General features: G+C 36.4%; 1 protein-coding gene across 1 annotated transcript in view; it reads left to right on the forward strand.

The window, feature by feature from the left end:
• LRRC9 (leucine rich repeat containing 9) overlaps positions 1 to 22822 on the forward strand; it is a 109599-nt gene that overhangs the window by 35118 nt on the left and 51659 nt on the right. The window contains exons 13-17 of the mRNA XM_046007218.1: positions 3072 to 3204; positions 5555 to 5677; positions 6312 to 6427; positions 9799 to 10011; positions 15185 to 15304. Coding sequence (XP_045863174.1) covers positions 3072 to 3204; positions 5555 to 5677; positions 6312 to 6427; positions 9799 to 10011; positions 15185 to 15304 — 705 coding nt within the window. The remainder of the gene's footprint in view (positions 1 to 3071; positions 3205 to 5554; positions 5678 to 6311; positions 6428 to 9798; positions 10012 to 15184; positions 15305 to 22822) is intronic.

The following is a 22822-nucleotide window of genomic DNA, read 5'->3' on the forward strand; positions in this document are numbered from 1 at the left end:
ACCAATTCCCTATGCTAGTATATCAGATATTTTTTAAAGTACCCTCTTATCCTTGAACAGTCACTATACTGTGGGTTCTAGAAAGGATGGAAAATACTGCTTAATCTTGTAAACTGGTTAAGTGGCAGTCAGTGGCAGTTGAAAATTTTATTGTAGCATGTTTGTTATACTGAAATGCAATTGTGTGTGTGTTTCTCTATAAGTCCGTGAGGGGAGGGACTTTCTTTAGAGATTCTTTGTGGAAATCTGATTCATGCATGATGGATAGTTGAATAGATGGGTAGATAACAGTCATACCTGTTTCTATATATCATGTGCTCTTCTCTTAAAAAGACTTTCCTTTAAAATTTCTGATTATCGGGGGTGTCTGGGTGGCTTAGTTGTTAAGTGGGTTCTGTGCTGGGTGGGGAGCCTGCTTGAGATTCTTTTTCTCCCACTCTCCCACCTAAAAAAAGAAAAAAAAAGTAGATCTTATTTGACGTATCTTGTGATGGTTTTATTTTTAATTATTTAATTTAAAATTATTTCCGTCTCCCCCCCTCTTTTTTTTACATTTTTTACATTTTCTGATTCTATTTTTTTGTTGCTATCTATTTTTAAATTTTTTTTTCCACCATAATCATTTAGTGTACTCCTAATCCCCTTCCCTACTTCACCCATCCCCCCACTTACCTTCCCTCTGGTAAATATCAGTTTGTTCTCTATAGTTAAAATTCTGGGGGCGCCTGGGTGGCTCAGTGGGTTAAGCCGCTGCCTTCGGCTCAGGTCATGATCTCAGGGTCCTGGGATCGAGCCCCACATCGGGCTCTCTGCTCAGCAGAGAGCCTGCTCCCTCCTCTCTCTCTGCCTGCCTCTCTGCCTACTTGTGATCTCTCTCTCTGTCAAATTAATTAAAAAAAAAAATCTTAAAATTCTGTTTCTTGGTTTCTCTCTTTTTTTCCTTTGTTTGTTTATTTTTTTTTTAAATTCTACACATGAGTAGAATTACATGGTATCTGTCTTCCTCTAACTGCCTTATTTCACTTAGCATAATACTCTAGCTCCATCCATGTTGTTTTAAATGGCAATATTTCATTCCTTTTTATGGCTGAGTAATATTCCATTGTGCATATATACCACATGTTTTTTATCCCTTCATCTATCAAGGGACACTTAGGCTGATTTCACAATTTGACTATTATAAATAATGTTGCAATAAACATGGGGGTGCATGACTCATTTTGATTTAGTGTTTCCGGTTTTTGTGTGAAAATACTTAGTAGTGTAATTACTGGATTGTAGTCTTGTTCTATGTTTAACTTTTTTAAAAAAGATTTTATTTCTTTATTTGATAGACAGAAATCACAAGTAGGCAGAGAGGCAGGCAGAGAGGGGGGGGGAAGCAGGCTCCCTGCTGAGCAGAGAGCCCAAGCGGGGCTTGATTCCAGGACCCCGAGATCATGACCTGAGCCTAAGGCAGAGGCTTAACCCACTGAGCCACCCAGGTGCCCTTATGTTTAACTTTCTGAGGAACCTCCATACTGTTTTCCACATTGGCTGTACCAGTTTGCATTCCATCAAAAGAGCACAAGAGTTCTTGTTTCTCCACATCCTCACCAACACTTGTTCCTCGTGTTTTTTATTTTAGCCATTTTGACAGGGATGAGGTGATTTCTCATTGAAGTTTTGATTTGCATTTCCCTGTTGATCAGCGAGTTGAATGTCTTTTCATGTCTTTTTGGCCATCTGTATGTCTGGAGAAATGTCTGTCCATGTCTTCTGCCCATTTTTTAATTGGGTTGTTTTTTAGGTATTGAGTTTTATATGTTCTTTATGTATTTTGGATACTAACCCTTTATTGGATATATTATTTGCAAATATCTTCTCTCATTTAGTAGGTTGCTTTTTGTTCTAATTCTTTCCTTTGCTATGCAGAAACATTTTGTTCCGTAGTCCTGACAGTTTATTTTGCTTTTATTTCCCTTGCCTCAGGAGACATAATCTAGAAAAATGTTGCTACAGCCGATGTCAGAAAGATTACTGCCTATGCTCTCTTCACAATCTTTCCCTCTGTTATTTGAGGGCCAAGACCATGCTATAGCTGCCTAATGCCATGCACATAGCTTGTATCTGATGTATATTTAGTGATATTCATTGGAAATCTGAGAAGGTTCTATTTACTGGAATGTGGAATTTATGGTAACATGAGCCACATTTTAGTATTTATTAAAAAAATCTTTAGATGACAGGTTTCAATAAGAAAAAATATATAAGCAATTCAGCATTTATAGAAAGCATATATTTTTAGATAAATTGGCTACTAATATTAAACTAGTAATAATGTCAAAACAGAGATAGTGACAAGGAGGAGCAGACCTGAGTTCAAATCATGACTTTGCTAATTTCTACTTCGTCCTTGGATAGACTGTATACTCTCTCTTATCTCTAAGTTTCCTACTACTAAAAATAGAAATTTTATTAACTTTTCAGGACTGCTTTCGCAGGAAGTAATGTGAATTTTACTGAAGTACTGTATTTCTGATAAAATACTTTAAGAAATAAATCTAGTCACTGAGCAAACCAAGATTTCAATGCATTAGCACAATGAGATGTATCTGGAAAGCAGTGTAGATTATTAAACCAAAAACACTTTATACCAAATCTTTATTTATATATCTTATATGCATCTATCTGTATGTATATATCATATCTAAATAAGAACCTTCACTGATATAATGTCACACAGGATTTTCTTTCTGGAATTTGCACGATTACTCATGGAGTATCCTTGCAAATGTGTAAAACTACAGCTCCTTCACTACACAGTATTGTCAGCCTTGACTCTGGCTGCTTTTATGGGAATAAATATTATACTGTATCACTTTTTGTAAACTTGTTTCCATGTAAATTTAAAATCTATAAATGGCCTTACACAACGAAGTTGCACCTGAAGGTTGTCTACTTCCTTTCAGCAAATCTAGCCTGACTTTTCTTTGCCCACACCCACAAACATTTATCAGTAAACCATCTGTATTGAAGCTGAAGTACTGTCAATTTTATAAAAATACTCAGACTTTGTTTTTTCTTTACAGCTGCCTCTCAGAAAAGAAGCTGTGATTCTTGCTAACAGCCTCAGTATGTGTGAGTGCCCCAGAATTGAATTTTTACAGCAAAAGTACAAAGATGAGAAGAACAACTCTCTTGAGCATGAGCTCTTCAGGCATGGTAATACAAATACACAGAATTTCTGAACTTTTTCGTTCTAAGTCATTAGTTAATTTCATAAAATTTTTTAACACTTGGTTTTATCAATCAGGAAGATTTTCTAAAAACTATTTTACTTATTATTTACCAGTGTGGTGATATATGACTTTTTGATCTATTACTTCAGTCAAGTTATGAACAAATATTTACTGATCATTGTGTAAACATTAATAGGATGGGACTCGTTTGTTACTCATGTTTAATCTAATTATATGGAACAAGCGCTTTTCACAGTCTGCTATGTTCATTGGCAAGACAAGACGAGCCTAGGGTCCTCTTACTACATTGCCATCCTAGCTCCTCTCTCTCAATCTCCTTTTATCTCCATTAACTTGTGTCCTAAAAATAAACTCAATATATATGCATGCCACACACACACACACACCACCATCACCACCACCACCACCACACCCCAAGTTCACAGGACAGAGAAAAGAACCTGGCCCAATGATGCAATAATCATCATACCAAGGCCAGGGGAAGGGAGGCCTTATTTGTCCTTAATCATTATTATAGAAGATAAGAAAACCCTGTTGTAAATCTAAAACTGGCTAAAGGGGTGCCCGCATGGCTCAGTTGTTGAGATGCTGCCTTTGGCTCAGGTCATGATCCCAGGGTCCTGGGACCAAGTCCTGAATTGGGCTCCCTGCTTGGCGGGAAGCCTGCTTCTCCCTTTCCTACTCCCCCTGCTTGTGTTCCCTCTCTTGTTGTGTCTCTCTCTGTCAAATAAATAAAATCTTAAAAAAAAAAAAACTGACTAAAGATGAACTGTGAAATGTATAGATTGCTTTATAAATTACGTCATAGAAGATAAACTTTTGGTACTTTCATTTATTCACAGTGATTAGTACCTTTATTTGCATCTTGAATATACAGATAAAAGTATATGAGCCAATTTGCAAGGCAGTTGTGGGAGAGGTTCCCTGTTAACCACAGGCTGGGGCAAAAAACCAGCTCATCAATCCTCTTACCTCACCCTCCCATTGTTCATTGTTCAGTTCCACCAGTAGTATGGAATGGTTACTGCGTGTTAGGCACCTGGTGGGTGATAGGGACACAGTCTCTGCAAACTAGACACGGTGCTCCTTTACGGTACTGACGAACATTAATAATCACACAAATAAATGTAAAATTACAATTTTCACAAGAGCTATAAGATGAAATATTAGTGCATATGATCCAAGAATATATAATGAGAACGGATGTGGTCAGGGAGTAAGGGATGCCTATTCTTTTTTTTTTTTTTTTTCTAAATTTTATTTATTTGACAGACAGAGATCTCAAGTAGTTGGAGAGGCAGGCAGAGAGAGAGAGAGAGAGGAGGAAGCAGGCTTCCCACTGAGCAGAGAGCCCGATGTGGGGCTCAATCCCAGGACCCTGGGACCATGACCTGAGCTGAAGGCAGAGGCTTAACTCACTGAGCCACCCAGGTGCCCCAAGGGACGCCTATTCTTTGGTCTCCACTATTCAACCTACTGAAGACTGAGCAGTCAGAAATTTGGTTAATTTAACTCTGTAAGAGTAATATTCGAGGTCTCAGAAAATAGTTCTGCTAAGATTATTCATGTTGAACTACATGTATTTGGCAGTCTTTTATTCAGTTAATAATAATCAGAAAATTAAGCAGATTATTGAATATAGAAAACTCCTTATTTGAAAAAAACATTTGCTTCTTTTTTCTCATTTTCCTCTATTCCCATCTTAAGAAACACCTCATAATATTTTTTCTAGATCCTTCTGAAATATGTTTCCCAAAACAATTAAGGTCTCAATTTTCATTTTATGACTCATACATCGTAAAAAAAAAAAAAGGCATCTCAATGTTTTACGCCTAGCGATTACAAGTTACTTTATAGGACTGACTCTGAGAGATCCTTAGGATTGAGTGAATGCAATGATCCCTTAGGAATCTAAAGGGAAAATATGTTTATCCATTCAGTAAAGACATATTGAGTGCCTCCTATGGTCTAAGCTATATGCTAGGTGCTGATGATACAGAGAATTTTTACCCAGTTAATAACAACAAAAATTTCTTACTTTAAACTACTTAATAAAAAACTTATTATTTTCTTTCCTTCTTCCTTTTCTGTAAAGCTCTGCTAGATATAATCACAGGAATCCTCTTTCATACTTACTTCATTTGGTCAACAAATATTTAGTGAGCTTCTGTTTTGCTATACAATGGCAAACAAGGTAGCCAGGATTTCTCCCCTTGCAGAACATATTGTCAGGTCTGCGACCATTAAGGAAAGTAATATGGGAAAGTTACCAAAATGAATTAGTGTTAAAATTATTTTTTATTCATATTTAGGCATCCTCCTCATTACAAAGGTCTTCCTTGGCCAGAGTGTTCAGGCTCGTGAACAGGACTCCATCAATCAAGCGAACTATCCAATGGTTAATTCAGTGTTCGTTCCTCGAAAATATATACTAAGTATGTCTGCTATAAAGAGAAATGTGCTTTAATTTTTCTGAATACAAAATGTTTGTGATTAATACAGATGTGTAGAGTTTAACTTCTACCAACAAAGTTTGTAAACTTTTCTAAAAAATCCTTTGTTAGCTACTAGGGAGTTTCTATTTTCCTATTCCCTACTTCAATGACATTTATGTGTGTGTGTAGATTTTTATTTTGTAAACGACACATCCATACATACTCATATACATTATACATAAATATACAATATATGTGTTTCATATATCATATAATACATATATGTATTTCAAAAGATGAAAAACCTACTTTTAATAGCAAAGGTTTTTGGGAAATACATTTGTCAAAAATATATGGCCACACATTGAATAGAAAAACGGTAAGTATAAAAAGGAAAAGGACATGAATAAAATTAAACCCTACTAGTCTACGTAGTGAAACCGTGACTAGTAAGTATTTCTAGAATTAAGAAACTGCCTAGGAGAGTGGAAAATGTAAGAAATAGAATACTCTTAATAACATGATAGTTAGAACTTGCTGAGTTTATTGTTTATTAATATGTGTATTAATGAAGAAATATATATTTCATTTTGAAGAGTATTTTTCTTGTTTTGTTTTTTTAATTTTACTCTAGATTCTGTCATGGGACAAAGAAACTGTGATTGCAGTGTTCGGCAGTGCAAGTGGTTTGTCTTTGATCATGACCTTGTTTTGCCAGAATACATTGTTGAATTTGAGTATATTACAGTGGTATGGATATATTTTTAAAACTGGAATTCCTTAAATAAGAACAGAACAGTAATTTGAAGTCTAGTAATGTAATGTCAGGTTTATATTAAACATGTCTATTTATACATAAACATATAATGGTTATTTGGTGAAGGGTTTAATTTTCAAAATAAATATTATGATACCTAAATGTTTTTATGTGCACAAATATATTACCTGAGTAATATATGGCTGTAGTCTCACTGAAAAAGTTTCAAACTACATTGAAGAATATAAAATAAACATGAAAATCTGATTTCACTTCAACCCCAGCACCACTCCCTTTCATGAAGAAATCCACTGTTAACAGTTTTGTGGGTTTGCTTTCAATCTTTTTTTCTATGTATTCATATATATAACAACATATACCATTTTACATAGTAGGATCAAGACCTAAGTATTTTGTGATGTTTTTTATCTCTAACAACATGTTTTGGACATATTCCCACTTCAGTACATATAGGCCTATACTACTTCTTTTTTTTTTTTTTTAAGATTTTATTTATTTATTTGAAAAAGAGGAGAGTGAGAGAGAGAGCACGAGATGGGGAAGGGTAGGAAGGAGAAGCAGACTCCCTGCTAAGCAGAGAGCCCAGTGCAGGACTCAGTCCTGGGACCCTGGGGTCATGACCTGAGTCAAGGGCATTCGCTTAACCAGCTGAGCCACCCAGATGCCCAGGTCTATCCTTCATTCTTTTGGTGGCTGCATACTATCCAGTAATAGTCTGATTTATTTGACTATTACTCTGTGGATGAAACACACAGGTTGTTTTCAGTCTTCTTACTATTTATTTATTTAAAGATTTTATTTACTTATTTGAGAGAGAGACAGTGAGAGAGAGCATGAGAGGGGAGAAGGTCAGAGGGAGAAGCAGACTCCCTGTGGACCTGGGAGCCCAATGCAGGACTCAATCCCAGAACTCCGGGATAATGACCTGAGCCGAAGGCAGTCACCAACCAACTGAGCAACCCAGGCACCTGAGTCTTCTTACTATTTAAAACAGTGCTTCAGTGAATATCATTATAGCTGCATCTTTATACAAATATGGAAGTTACTATGCAGAATAGATTTGTAGAAGAACTGGGTAGTCAAAGGATATACACATACTAAATTTTGGTAGATACTGCCAGTATTCTACACAAAGTCTTGGCCATTCTACAAATTTCCAACAGTATGTGACAGTGTTTGTTTCTTTACATCTTTACCAAAATAAGATATATCATATCAATTTTTTATGTTTCCACTATAATTGGCAAGAAAAGAAACTTTATTCTTTCATATACTTATGGATTATTTAGTCTTATAAACTACTTGTTATATCCTTGGACTATTTTCTATTGGACTCTATCCTCTTCATATTGATTGGAAAAACCCATATATGCATTCTTGGAATATTAACACTTTGTCTTACATATATATGTTGCAAATATTTTCTGTCACTTTTCTTTTAGATTTATTTCTAGCAAAAACCTTACTTGTCATTTTAATTTGTAATTTACTTGTTCATTTTTAGGAGGTCAGATCTCTCCCATCTTCCCTGTTGCGAATTCTGTTTTATGTCTCATTTCAGAAGGCTTATATAAATATTCTCCTTTATTTTCTTCAGCACTTATATAAATTATTTCTATAGTTTTCAACTTTTTAAAAGTCCATCTGGAAATTATTTAATATCTCATGAGAGGGGGATCAAATAATTTTTTTCTTAAAAATGGGTAGCTACTTGACCAAGCATCATCTTTTTTGCTCTATTTTGAAATATCCTCTTTACTGTTAAAATTATTTTCATAAATAAGAGATTTATTTATAGATATTTCTATTCTGTTCCATTGGTCCTTTTATCTAATCTTGGAGCCCTACCATATTGTTTTGGTTATTACAACCTTGATGATATGCTTTGATACGTCATAGCGCAAATTCCCTTCCTCTGCCCCCACTCATCTTTTAAAAAATTTTCTTGGCTATTCTTTTTTTTTTTTTTCCCTTGGCTATTCTTGAACACATTCTCTTCCAAATAAAATTCAGAACAGCTTGTTAAGTTCTACTTCAAAAATCTTTTTAGGATTTTGTTGAGATTGTACTGAATTTAAAAGTTAATTTGGGTGAACTGGCTTTTGCAGTAATGGGGTTCTCATCCAGGAACATTGTAAGTTATTTCATTTACTCAAGTCCTCTCTTACAGTTTTCTTTATGCTGGTGTTAAGTATAGTTCTGGGCATTTATATTTCATATTGTTATTATGAATGAGGCTGTTTCAGTCAAGTACGCTTTCAGCAAAAAGACAGAGAAGCCTAGACAAATAGTAAACAGAAGGACTCAAATAACAAGAAGTCAAGAGGTGGGCAGTCCTGGCTGTTGTGACTCTTCAGTCACAGATGTCAGCAAAGAACTTAGCTCCATCATTCATCTGCTTGCTACTTCATGAGCTCTTCCCATCAGAAGATTCACTTCTTTCTTCACTTCTGGGAAATTTTCTTCTCTTAATTCCTTTATTATTTTTTTCTTCCATTCTCTGTTCAGCCCTCTGGAACCTTGATTATTTAAACTTTGGGCATTCTGAATTGATCCTCCATGTCTTTTGATTTTTTCTCTCATATTTTATATCTCCATTTTAAAATTCTCTGTTCAAGAAGATTTCCTCAATAATAGCCTCACCTCACTAATTTGATCTGTTGCCATATTCATTTGTATTGAATATTTTTATTTTTAATTGAATATTTTTATTTCACTAATTGTTTTTATTTTGACTCTAAAGTATTTACCCTATTCTTTTCTATAGCAGCCTATTCTATTGTAGATGCTTTATTCTCCCAGGTTTTAAATTCTCTTATGGATCATTTTGGTTTTTTCTAGAGCCATTTCTATTTATGTGGTTCATGCTCATTCATCTACAGTTCTTACCATAATTATTTAATTACCTAGAGCATCCCACTGCTGTTTTGCTTGTTCACTCTGAACACCAGGTTTCTCTGAATCTGCTCTTCAAAGTGGTTATCTCCTATACATGTTTTGGCTACCAGTTACATTTCTGCTATTTGTCTTCAGTTCAGTCTCTTTTGATTTATGTCTCACAATTCCTTGTCTTTTGTTGGTGCCTTCTCCACTGCTGAAAAACTATTTAAAGATTATCTTTTGCCAGTTTTAAGGAATTTTCAATGGGAGGGGATAAACACATTTATTCTTAGCCTACAACTTTAATCTATTCTCATTGATTTCCTAATGTGATTCTAGTCATCATAGATATTACTATATAACTGAAAAAAAGAGGTAATTCATCTTTGTTACATAGCCTGTTTCTTGTTCAAAATGATAAATACAATCACCAAATTTTCAATACTTTTAATAAATTTTTTAGGTCAAGCCTCGCTCTTTATTTTCTTCATTCAACAATGTTATTTTAGAAGAAAGCAAAAAAAATTCAGAAGGATCAGTATTGTCCCAGGATTTGAAATTTGATGATGAAGTTATAAAAATGGATCCCAGGATTAAGCCCAGACCAAAACTTATTAGTTTGGATGATAAAACAATACTTTCTCTTGCCAAGACTAGCATTTACAGTCATATTGTGGTGAGTATTATAAGGAGTAAAATCTGGAATTTGGACCTCAAATTTGGAATCATAATCTATCATATGAAGTCTAAGGATACTAGAGCATCTATCTGGTGATGCCAGCCATCATGCTGTCAAAGTTAAAAATGCCTTGACCTTTCCTTCTTTGTGGACTAGATCAGTGTTGTTTGGTAGTAATATAATATAATATAATATAATATAATATAATATAATATAATATGTAATTTAAAATTTTCTCTTAGCCATGTCAAAAATGTTTTAATTAAAAGATTAATTTTAAGGGGTGCCTGGGTGGCTCAGTGGGTTAAGCTTCTGCCTTCAGCTCAGGTCATGACCTTAGGGTCTGGGATCAAGCCCTGCATCAGGCTCTCTGTTCAGCAGGGAGCCTGCTTCCCTTCCTCGCTGCCTACTTGTGATCTCTCTCTCTCTGTCAGATAAATAAATAAAATCTTTTTTTTTTTAAGATTTTATTTATTTATTTGACAGAGAGATCACAAGTAGGCAGAGAGGCAGGCAGAGAGAGAGGAAAGGAAGCTGGCTCTCTGCTGGGCAGAGAACCCGATGTGGGCTCGATCCCAGGACCCTGGGATCATGACCTGAGCCGAAGGCAGAGGCTTTAACCCACTGAGCCACCCAGGTGCCCCAATAAATAAAATTTTTTTTAAAAAGATTAATTTTAACTAATCCAATATATCTAAAATATTATCAATTCAATATGCAATCAATATGAAGAGTCATTAATCAGATAGTTTCAACTAAGTCTTTGATGTCCAGAGTATATTTGCAGTCTATAGCACTTTCAGACTAGCCACATTTCTTGTGCTCAACAGCCACATGTCGCTAGTGACTACCAGAAAAGACAGTAAAGGCCTAGAGGGTAGCCTTCTAGTTTACAAGGTATTTTATTCCTGAATAATAAGTAAGCTCTCTTTAAATGATTAAGACAGAAAAGTTTCAAATCAGTTTCCAGGATTCATCAACATAGAATATCAGAGCTTTATCTTTATAAAATTAATGAACAGAATTTGAGTTAGTACTTTATATACACTAGCAACTTTATATACACTGGGGCAGTTCTGTTGAGATACTAAGCCTACATCCATACCTTGACTTACAGATCTGTCCATTTCAAATCAGCTACCATTCTATCTGAACTATCATTAATTATCCCTGACCTCGACTACTGCGACGGCCCTCTAACAGGGCTCCTGGCACTCTACCACTGCAACACTGCACAACTCCAGGAAGATGAAATTCACATTATATGCTATTAATGTATTCTCTAGGTGCCCTTCATTATATAACTGAATATAACTCAGTATGGGGGCTAGGAGGTGCCTCCTAGAGCTGTACAACAGAGGCCCTGTCCTGCTTTCACTTTGAGCCCTCAACTCATTCTCCATGTGGAAGCTAGAGCAATCTTTTCAAAATGCAAATCTGATCATGAAATCTCTCACCCCTCACCACTCCTACTTAAAATCCTCAAATGATTTTCCATTGTTTTAAAAATAAAGCCGAAGTCCTTAATATGGCCTATAAGCTTTTGCATCGCCTGGTCCCTGGTCTGCCTTACCAGACTCTTCATATTACCCTCTCTTTAGCTCTCTGTGCTCAGCCTCCTTTCTATTTCTTAAATGCATTCTGCGTGCATCCAACAGAGCCTCCGCACTTGCTAGTCCTCCACGTGGAATGTTCTCCCCTGACTCCCTTCTCCTAGTTAATTCCCACACACCTTTTAGATCTATACTGAAACATTAAAATTTTCTCTTATCTCTGAGTCTAGGTCAGATTCCTTTGTTATATGCTCTGTATCCTTCCTAAATTGTAAATTCCACAGGGGCAGGAGCTATGGCTGGTCTTCAATATGTATATCCCCAGTATCAGGGCAACAATATAAGATGGTGTGGTGTGCATTGCACAAGAGGGCCATATCCAAAGGGTACCCTTTAAATCATAGAGTAGTATATATGCTACAATTTTCTGACCATTCTTCAAAAAATTTCTCATACTAACAAAATCGACATATTGTGACAATTTTCTAAAAGCTGAAAATAAAGGTATCTCAAGGAAAGGATGGATCCCGCTTTCTAATTTACTCATAAACACTGTGTAGTCTAGCTTCAGCTCTGCCATTTTCTAGCACAACACCTGGCACATATGAGATACTCATTACAAAAACAATACCTTTACAAACAGCAAGCAGTTCATCCAGAGAAAGTAGGTTTGCTTGAACCTACAGCAGTGGCAAGCAAATTGATATTTGATTGATAAACTGATAAAAATACTTGAGAAGACAAGTTATTCTCACAGGACCCTATCTTTCTGTGTGCGTACTGAAAGCTGAGATACAGATAAATACTCAGGATGATTTTTATCTTGAAAGTCAATTACATCGCTCCAGTGCGACATTTCTAGATCACTTGTTTATGATGAGTCTTTTTCAAGTGACTGGGGGAAACAAAAAGAATAAAAAAATATTTCTTAAAATAGTAAGTGTGGCCAACAGTTCTGAGTCTGCTTCTGAAAATATTTAGAAAACATCTGTTTTCAGGTTGTTTATGGGATTGCTGTTGTCCAACTACATCATCACCATTCACCAAATCTTCAGGTCTAGGAGATTAAGTTTTGACCTTAGCCAGTTATTATTAGAGAGGGAGGAAAGTTTTATAACAAGATGACAATATCACCATCTGTATCATAAATAGGCAGTCTAGTGATTACAGGAGCAATCTTTGAGCTGACAGCATGGAGAAATTACTGTTTCTGCACTATAATGTCAAGATTTCATATTTGAGTAATGCATTTTTGATAAAAAAAGCTTTAGTAATGAAAGGCTTAATAAATGCATGAGTTCTGATTGGACTGCATTTCTATGACAAATGTTTCTACAGATTTTAAAGGGATTAAATAAAAGTTAAAAAAAACAGCAATAGTAAAAAAAAAAGTAGGTCTTTTTAATTTTCTTTGGTTTGTAAGATAAATAACAGTGAGGAGAATAAGACTTCAGAATACCCTGGCTTGCTCTTGACCTCCACCTGACTGCCTTAATTTTATCAACACCCTTAGCATAAGAATGAAAGAACTTCTCATCCTAAATGTACCTATATGGCTCAAAAGCCAGAAAAACCTTCAAAGGCTTTTAGTAAGAATACTAGATAGTACAATAAGAATGTTTAGAAATCACACCATTTATTTTCCTTCCTTTTTGCCATTATTATAAGAGAAATATCAGGATACATACCTCTTACTTTCTTTTCAGTCTTCCCCACTAGATGGAGCTTTTTTTGAGGACTTTCATAAAAATAAATAAAATATATAGAAATAAAGGTGGGAAGTGAGGGAGGATGGGTGAAATGGGTGAAGGGGATTAAGAGTACACTTACTGTGATGAGCACTGAGCACTGTATAGGATTGTTGAATCATATTATACACCTGAAACTACCATAACATGTATGTTAATTTTACTTGAATAAAAAAAATAGAGTTGTTGTTAGTTGGACATCTGGTTTTTGCAATGACTTATTCATCTAGCATTTACTGAGCATTTGCTTTGCTTTAGGCAACGAGGTAAGTATTGGGAGTTCAAAATGAATTAGTTATTTTCCCTGTCTCATGGACCTCATTTTAGTGGAGACAGATACGTAAACAAACATAGGAAGCTTGGAGCTGCTGGGAGAACGCCACAGAAAGAGAGAAGTTTTGCGCAGATTTTTGAAGGATATGAGAAACTTAGTTGTTTACATCTTCCAGGCAGGGGAAATACTCTGTCTAGAAGCATACGGTTTTGAAAGATCCTGGTGTTACCAAGGAACACAGGGTGACTACGAACACAGGGTGTGTACCGGTGGAAGGTAAGGACGCGGGCTGGAATACAGGAGGACGCATGAGGCTGTGGCTGGAAGAGTAAGAGGCATGCATCAACAGGATGGGTTTTTGAAGGCAAATTTTAAATATCAGATTTTCTTTGAGGAACAGTTGCTGTGTTTTTAAAGACCCCAACTTTGGCAACTTGTGGCTAGATTTAAGTCAGACTGATGGTATGGCTATCCAGTAGAAACTATGCAGTAGTTCGAAGGACAAATAAGAGTCTGAACTAAGGCACTTGTAGTGGTAATGGTATGGAATGGCTGGTTTGAGAAACATTTCTACAGTCAAGTGTTTATGGAAAAGGGGAAAAGGGGGTGGCACACAATATCTGTTCGATAGACAGTGAAAGTCTCAATTAGGTCCGAAAACATAGACTGACAGGCAGATATAAAGGAAAAATGTTGTATTCAGTTTGGACACGTTAAGTGTAAGGTTTCTGTAGATGCTATCATGGATGATAGCGGTATGTAACTTGTAGAATAAACTACATAATTTCATCCTTCTTAACAATCTTAACCAAGTTTTGACAACTACTCGGATGTTTCTTGGAATTTATGTTATGTCCACAGTATAATAGGGTAGAAGATGGTGGTGGTGAGTGAAGAGAGCTGGGAGGTAGACACTTGATTTTATCATAATATCCATTTGTTGTGAATATTGCAGTCAATTATATTAGCACATTTTCTTGAGCCACTACTTATGATGTAGATTATGCGTGAATGTAATCTTCACTTGATATCATTCACAATGGTGTAGTCGAAAGATAGAAAAATAGGTAGTCATCAGGGTATCCCCTAAATATACAGCTGTATTAACTCCTTTTTATTGAGCACAGGATCAAATGGATAGGGAAAGTTTAGACCAAAATCTGATAGAGAAACATTTTCCTACCCCCTTCTTTGAGTCTGTCCTCCTGCTTTAACACCCTCAGCCTCTGCCCCTTAGTCCAGTGCCCTCATACAGTTTCCTGCAGTCAGGGTGTAGCCCTGCCATCTTCTCTTGTGAGACATCCTCGCCAAAACCCCAAATCTTTAGGGCCTACATTGTTCAGTAGCTAGCTTGAGAAACAGGCATGTCTCAATAAATATCTTAACAATATATTTAACTGTTTTCTAAAAAGAATTTCTAGACTAAGTAGAAAATCAAATTAATCAAGAACAGGGTCCAGTAATGCTATTATAAGCTCTACCTCTTAAAAGCATACATTAGGTTTACTTCTTATTGGCTCTCTCTTAATATTATTTAAATAACTATGATGTAGAATATAATCTGTCTTATTTTTTTTATTTACATTTCATTTCAGAATCTGAATCTCCATGGAAATAGCTTGAGTAAATTGAGAGATCTCTCCAAGTTAACAGGACTTCGAAAACTTAATATCAGCTTCAATGAATTTACTTGTTTAGATGATGTATACCACCTGGTAAGAACTGTCCTTTTGAAATTATTTAAGTAAAAGAATTAATTTAATAGATAAATTATTTATGTAATGAAGACCTCAAACATACTATATTCAAGATTATACAGCTCAAATTAGGAACAAAACACTGTGGTCTGTTACTTTGTCTAAAATAGATCTTAGCGGGCACCTAATTGGCTCGGTCAGTTAAGTGTCTGCCTTCGGCTCAGGTCATGATCTCGGGGTCCTGAGATTGAGTCCTGCATTGGGCTCTCTGCTCAGCAGGGGAGTCTGCTTCTCCCTCTACCTACGCCCTTCCCCCCACCTGTTTGTGCTCTCTCTGCATCAAATAAATAAAATCTTTTTAAAAATAAAATAAAATATGTCAGATTCAGATTCCATTTGCAAACCAAATATATACCTGTGGCCATAACTGATTTCTAACTACTTTAAAGTAAATTTATTTTAAAACTACTCCAGACTTATTTTTAAAATGTTCTTTGGAAATTGTCATTTCCATTTTCTTCTGCTCTTGTTTTCTCATTCTTATTTTTCTCCTTGTGAGTCTTTACTTCTTCATTTTCTGGTTCACCACTTCATATCTAAGGCTATTAGTTCTCTTCCCATTTGTTCATTATTCATGTTGTTATTTCTCTTTCTTTCTGCCTTGTCCTCTCTGTCACATGCACAGATCTTATTTGATTTGTGTTTGCCCTACCATAGATCATAGGACAAACACAGTAATGCACCATGTACACATAGCTAAGCATCTTATCTGGCTTTTGTTTTCTTTGTTATATATCATACAACAAAAGTAATTGCATATGTGGCTCCAGAACTCCAACCCAGCATCCCCTGTTTCCATTGGTCCCAAATCACTGGCCTAACTTTCCAGAACATATCATCATTCTCTGCTCTTACTCATTCCCTACCCCCTTTCAACCATATCAAAATGTCTGCATTGCTGCTTTCTCCCACTGTGGTGGGAGCTGTTGCTTTCCTTACTGATCTTAAGTTTTAGTACTTAATCTCCATCCTTATTTCTTTTCATAAGCCAAAGTCCTTTTGTTTTTTTAAGATTTACTTATTTATTTAAGAGAGAGACAGAGCGGCGGGGAGGAGCAGAGCGACGGGAAGAGAGAACTCAAGCCACCCAGGGGCCCAAAGCCGAAGTCCTTTTTAATAGAATCCCTGATAGTCTGGGTTCGATACACAGTTTGAGGAAAGAAGGTAGTTTAATAGAGGTCCCAAGACGATATGTAAATTGTTGCCATTTTTTATTTAACTTTTTTCTGATTTGCCAGTGGTTACAGAGGTTATAACAGTCCTAATTTTGCTTATGCACAAAATTTAAAGAGTAAACTCTTGAGGTGCCTGAGTGACTCAGTCGATTAAGCATCCAACTCTTGATTTCAGCTCAGGTCATGCTTGCAGGGTGGTGGGATCAAGCCTGCATCAGCAAGGATCAGCTTGAGATTCTCTCTCTCACCCTCCTCCTCTGCCCCTTCTCACCACTCTCACACACTCTAAAATAAATAAATCCTTTGTTTTTTTTTTTAAGTAAACTCCCAAGTCAGGCAAAGCACTTGGATAGTGCTTTTAGATAGCTTAGCCAGCTGCCCAGCATGTATTTTGCAGTATAATTTTATTGTTCTCCTTGGGTAGAAAAATTTCTATCACTGTGTACTTACTGGATTGATATTACTGTGGCCATTTTACAAACAAGAGAACTGGACAAATTGTTTGCCCAAGTGGTATTTTCGAATTTTAAGATTAGCAAAGGTAGCTAGAAATAAACCTCTCAAACATCAAGTATCTGATGTGTAAATGTGTCTTGAAAAATGACTGTAGGGATGTTAGGGGTGATCATAGAGAGGAGATACTCTACAGGTGTATAGTTTTTTATAGTTTTTTCCCCATTCTCAAGAAATCATTATCCTCACCTCTTTAGTAATCCTCTCCCTGCATTTCCCCCCCGTAGTTCTATCACCCAAATGTGCCTCCCCATCTAGCCACAATAGTTTGGTTTTGCCATTCTAGAAATTGTCTCTTTTAATTTATGTCTCTTATAATTTATTTCCCTCCTCTTCCCTTCTGTCCCCTTTCACTCTCCATAATATCTGTAGAAATACTTCGAGCTTCCAAAAGTGTCCCACAGTCTGGACCCTGTTGTTGATTTGCTTATGATATAACCCTACGTGACCTCAACCCTCCATATTGTCTGCTAATTGACAACTAGATCCAGAGACTGGATCAGGTTCAGGTTCCATTCCTCTGGCAAGTCTATAGGAAGCAGATGATAATCTGATTGACTCACTTTTCTGATGCCGGTAGCCATTGTTAATGCCTAGATCCATTAATTCATCAGTGATTACAAAATGGCAATATTCTTACTCTGTCATTTCTTTTTCATTTCTTAGTTAGACTGTTTTTGCATAGACATTTCCTTTTATCTGTTATTTGGTTATCAGTACTCCCAGTGATGTAGAAAATGCAGAACAGGGGCATCTGGCCCGCTTAGTCCGTAGAGCATGCAACTCTTGATCTTGCGGTTGTGAGTTCAAGCCCCGTGTTTCATGCAGGGATTACGAAAGAAAGAAAGAAAAGAAAAGAAAAGAAAAGAAAAGAAAAGGAGGAAGGAAGAAAAGGAAGGAAGGAAGGAGGAAAAAAAGAAAATATAGAATAGATGCTTACTTGTCTTTACCAATTTTGAAGATAATGAATTGGTTCCTTGTGTTTTCTCACATATAAGTAATTCCTTTTTTGTTTTAATATCATTAGGAATACATGGACTTAAACATACTCAGTGAGAGTCCATCCATTGCAACTTTTATCATGACTGAAGCTCAGATGGTCTCATCCTTAGCCAATGGGAGCATCTTAAAGTTTGCTTCTTTTGCCATGATCCTAGTGGTCTCCGATAGCTTCTTTACCACCTGGTATAAGAGATGTTCCACATAAATTTTCTGTGTTTTCTGTTGTAGACATGGGATTAGCCATTTCTTCAAGGAGCTCTAGTTTCTTTTATTTTTTAAAAAAGATTTTATTTATTTGAGAGAAAAAGAGAGAACATGAGCAGAAGAAGGAGCAGAGTAGAGGGAGAGGGAAAAAATGCCCAGCAAGCATGGTGCTGAGCACAGAGCCCAATTCAGGGCTTGATCCCATAACCCTGAGCCCATGACCTGAGCTGAAACCAGAAATCTGACACTTAACTGACTGAGCCACCCAGGCAACCCGAGCACTAATTTCTCTTAGAGACAAGTGATATGTCAGGGTTGGTATTTGTTTCCAGGTCATTCCATTGGATAGACAAATTTATATTGGTATTTCCAATTCAGATTCAAGACTGAAAATCATTTAGCTTAACCTTTTCTCTGTTACTTACAGCTATCTTTTTTTCTCTCACAGCAAGAATCCTGATTCCCAAGGATACAAAGTGATAGTTTAGGAATATTTAATAATTGCTCATTGTTTTATCGCTATTACACACACAATAGTCTCAGAATGATAGCACTAATACTCTCATCAATATGGTTACTAGAAAGATTTTTTTTTATTTTGTGTATGTTCTTTGCATTATTCCTCATTTTAAAAAAATAATTAAAATTATCATTCTGTATATATTTGGTCAGACCATGTAGCCTTGCACTATATACACTCTCCCTTTTAGTTCATTGCTAACTATATTTAATTGTTGTCACCACACCTTAGGCTGGTATCTCTGTAAACATTTGATTGTCTGAAAAATATCTGATTATAGATTCCTCAGGAAGGGCTTATGGGAAAAATATTACAATCCTTCCTTCCATTACTACATGTGGATTATAGTTTTTCTATATCCTTTATACATGAATGGCAGCTTTGCAGGATATAAAATCCTTAGCTCACAATTTATTTCCTTGGTCATCTTAAATGCTATTTTGTTTTCTTCTGACATAAAGTGTTGCTGTAGAAAAGTCTATGAGAATGTATAATTTTTTTTCCCTTAAGTTACATGCTTTTTACTTTTAGATGGCCAGTTTCTTTAAAGTCCAGTAATTTTAGTAGAATATGTCTTGGTATTGTTGCCTGGGCCAGTATTTTGGAACCACAGTGTGCTCTCCCAAAATGCAGATTAAAATGGTTTTTCTTTCTTTTTCTTTTTTTAAAGGTTTTTTTTTTTTAAATTTAAAGATTTTATTTATTTATTTGAGAGAGAGAGAGCATAAGAGAGTATCAGCAGTGGGGAAGGACTGAAAGAAGCAGGCTCCCCACTGAGCTGAGAGCCCGATGCAGGGCTCTACCCCCGGACCCTGGGATCATGACTTGAGTTGAAGGCAAATGCTTAACCATCTGAGTCACCCAGGTGCCCCTTTCTTTTCTTTTTCTAACCTGAAAGTTTTTAGCCATTTCTGTGTTTCCTTGTAGGTTTTTTTTTTTTTTCAGGGTCTCACCTTATTCATACGTTGAGTCTTTATCTATCTTTGCTATTTGTCACTTTCTCGAGTCCTTTTTCTCTCTTAAATTTTTTTATTAAGTTCAATTAGCCAACATATAGTACATCATTAGCTTTTTTTTTTTTTTAAAGATTTTATTTATTTATTTGACAGATAGAGATCGCAAGTAGGGAGAGAGGCAGGCAGAGAGAGAGAGAGGAGGAAGCAGGCTCCCTGCCAAGCAGAGAGCCCGATGCGGGGCTCGATCCCAGGACCCTCGATCCCAGGACCCTGGGATCATGACCTGAGCGAAAGGCAGAGGCTTTAACCCACTGAGCCACCCAGGCGCCCCCATCATTAGCTTTTGATGTAGTGATTCATTAGTTGCATATAACACCCAATGCTCATCCAATCATGTGCCCTCCTTAATGCCCATCACCCAGTTACCCTATCCCCAAGCCCCCTCTCTACTGCAACCCTCCGCTTGTTTCCGGAAGTCCAGAGTCTCTCATGGTTTGTCTCCCTCTCTGATTTCTTCCCATTCAATTTTCCCTTCCTTCCCCTATGGTCCTCTGCACATTCCTTAAATTCCATATATGAGTGAAACCATGTGATAACTTGTCTTTCTCTGATTGACTTATTTCACTCAGGATAATAACCTTCAGTTTCATCCATGTCGATGTAAATAGTAGGTATTCATTTTTTCCAATGGGTGATTAACATTCCCTTGTATATTTGAACCACATCTTCTTTATCCATTCATCTGTTGAAGGACATCTTGGCTCCTTCCAGTTTGGCTATTGTGGACATTGCTGCTATGAACAGTGAGGTGCAGGTGCCCCTTTGGATCACTATATTTGTATCTTTGGGGTAAATACCTAGTAGTGCGATTGCTGGGTCATAGGGTAGCTATATTTTTAACATCTTGAGGAACCTCCATACTGTTTTCCAGAGTGGCTGTACCAGCTTGCATTCCCACCAACAGTGTAAGTTCCCACCTTTCTCCACATCCTTGCCAGCATTTGTTGTTCCTGTCTTGTTAATTTTGGCCATCCTAACTGGTGTAAGGTGGTATTTCATTGTGGTTTAAAATTTTAAATTGATTTGATTTTACAGTTCTTCCCTTTTTTATACCTTCTCTGTCTCTTAAAGCAATTTTCTATTGTATTTACTATTTTGTGTTTGACTATTTAGTCTTTGTTTCTAAAATGTTTTTAATTTCAAATTCTTTTATGGGTTCTTTCATCTCACTTCTGAACTTTTCTAATCCAGATTTATGTTGTTATTTTATATTTTGAATTTTTCTTAACATCTTTTTGCTTGTTTTAAAATAGTAAGTTAATAATCTTAAATTTCTGAGCATATCTTTCTGGTGTACTTTTATTGCCCACAGCAATGTCTCTCCCTCTCTCTCTCTCCGCACCCCCACCTCTCTCTGCCGCCCTTGCACTCCTAGCTTTGTCTGGGATTTGATCTCAATACTTTTCTTTTGCTCATTTTTTAGTGAAATTACTTTTTTAAACTTTGAAAATGATGTGGGGTTTGAGAAAGCTTTCCTACCTTCACAGATCTCCCTCTTGTTTATATGTGCTTTAAAAAAAATGTGTAGTGCTTCTTTTCTGAGATTTTCTGACTCTATTCCCTTCTTCTATTTTTTCTCTCTGTCTCTCTCTCTCTCTCTCTCTCTCTCTCTCATTTTTGCCTTTTTTCCTCCTTATCCTGTTTCATTTTTGCCTTAGCCTCAACAGTTTCTTCTTTAAGAAGGATTCTATTCTAGAAGGGAGCCCTGGTGGGGCAGTTTTAAGGTTCATAAGTGCTAGATTGCTCCAGTTGCTTCAGACCTTTCTCTGATGGGTCCCATGCACTCACCTGGTACCGAAGAGGGCAAAACTCCTCCCAGCTATACTCAGATTTGTTGCCATACTTTCCCGTAAACACTGGCTGACTATTTGGGGGCTCTATTGTTCTCAGGTCCATCAGATACTGCCCTGATGCTTCCTTCTTCCTCTCACATAGACATGGATACGATGTAGGTCTTGTGGTTGTTGGTGGTTTATACTTACAGCATCTTTGGGGGCTTATGGGGCCCCCCTGTCATGTAACTTCATTATAAATGTTGTCCATAGAATTTGGGTTTTATCAATTTATTCTGTTTTCATGTGGGGATTCAGAGATTGAAAACCTATGCTGCCTCTGCCTCTTTGTTCTCTAGTAGTGAGCTTTGTATGTGTTTTTAATATGATTTATGGTTACCGTGACATTACAAAAGGTTATGATCTAGTTTAATCACTCACCTGTCATTCCTATTGTCTTCTACATTTTTTAAGTTGCCTTTGAGATATTTCATTTTTACTGTCATTTTCCTTAAGCATGTCTCTAACATGGAGAATTTCCATACTCCACTTGCATGCTAGAAGTTACTTCTACTAGGGGGCGCCTGGGTGGCTCAGTGGGTTAAAGCCTCTGCCTTCGGCTCAGGTCATGATCTCAGGGTCCTGGGATTGAGCCCCACATCGGGCTCTCTGCTCCGCAGGGAGCCTGCTTCCTCCTCTCTCTCTGCCTGCCTCTCTGCCTAGTTGTAATTCTCTCTGTCAAATAAATAAAATATATAAAAAAAAAAAAAAAGAAGAAGAAGTTACTTCTACTAGGTTCCAGAAAGTAAATGTATTGTTCTTAAGTGTTTATCATCCTGGCCTTGCCTTTTAAATTAAAATACCCAACATAACACTGTTTATATAATGGAAGACTTGGGCTTCATTAATGGTGGGAAAAATATATACGCTATATGGTTTTTTTTAAAAGCTTAAGCAAGACAAGATAAATTAAAAAGTCCTAAGATTCATGTTTGTCATTCACTCACCTGAACTATCAAGAAAAGAGAGTATCTAAGAGAAAGGAAGAGGAAGAGATTTTTTTTCTCTGAAAATAGCTCCACCACAATCAGAGTTGGCCAGGGAAAGACAAATATGTATGGCTATTTGCAATCTTGAACTAGATTATGTGCCTAATTTTTTATTGAGACAATACTTCCATCTTATCTTTTCCAATGAAAAATTTATTGCCAAAGTGATACCTAAAGAAAGCTAATTTATATTTAGATAATGAACCATTACCCCTAAGAATTTTT

Source organism: Meles meles, chromosome 6 (genome assembly GCF_922984935.1).
Source record: "Meles meles chromosome 6, mMelMel3.1 paternal haplotype, whole genome shotgun sequence".
NCBI classification, from domain to species: Eukaryota; Metazoa; Chordata; class Mammalia; order Carnivora; family Mustelidae; genus Meles; species Meles meles.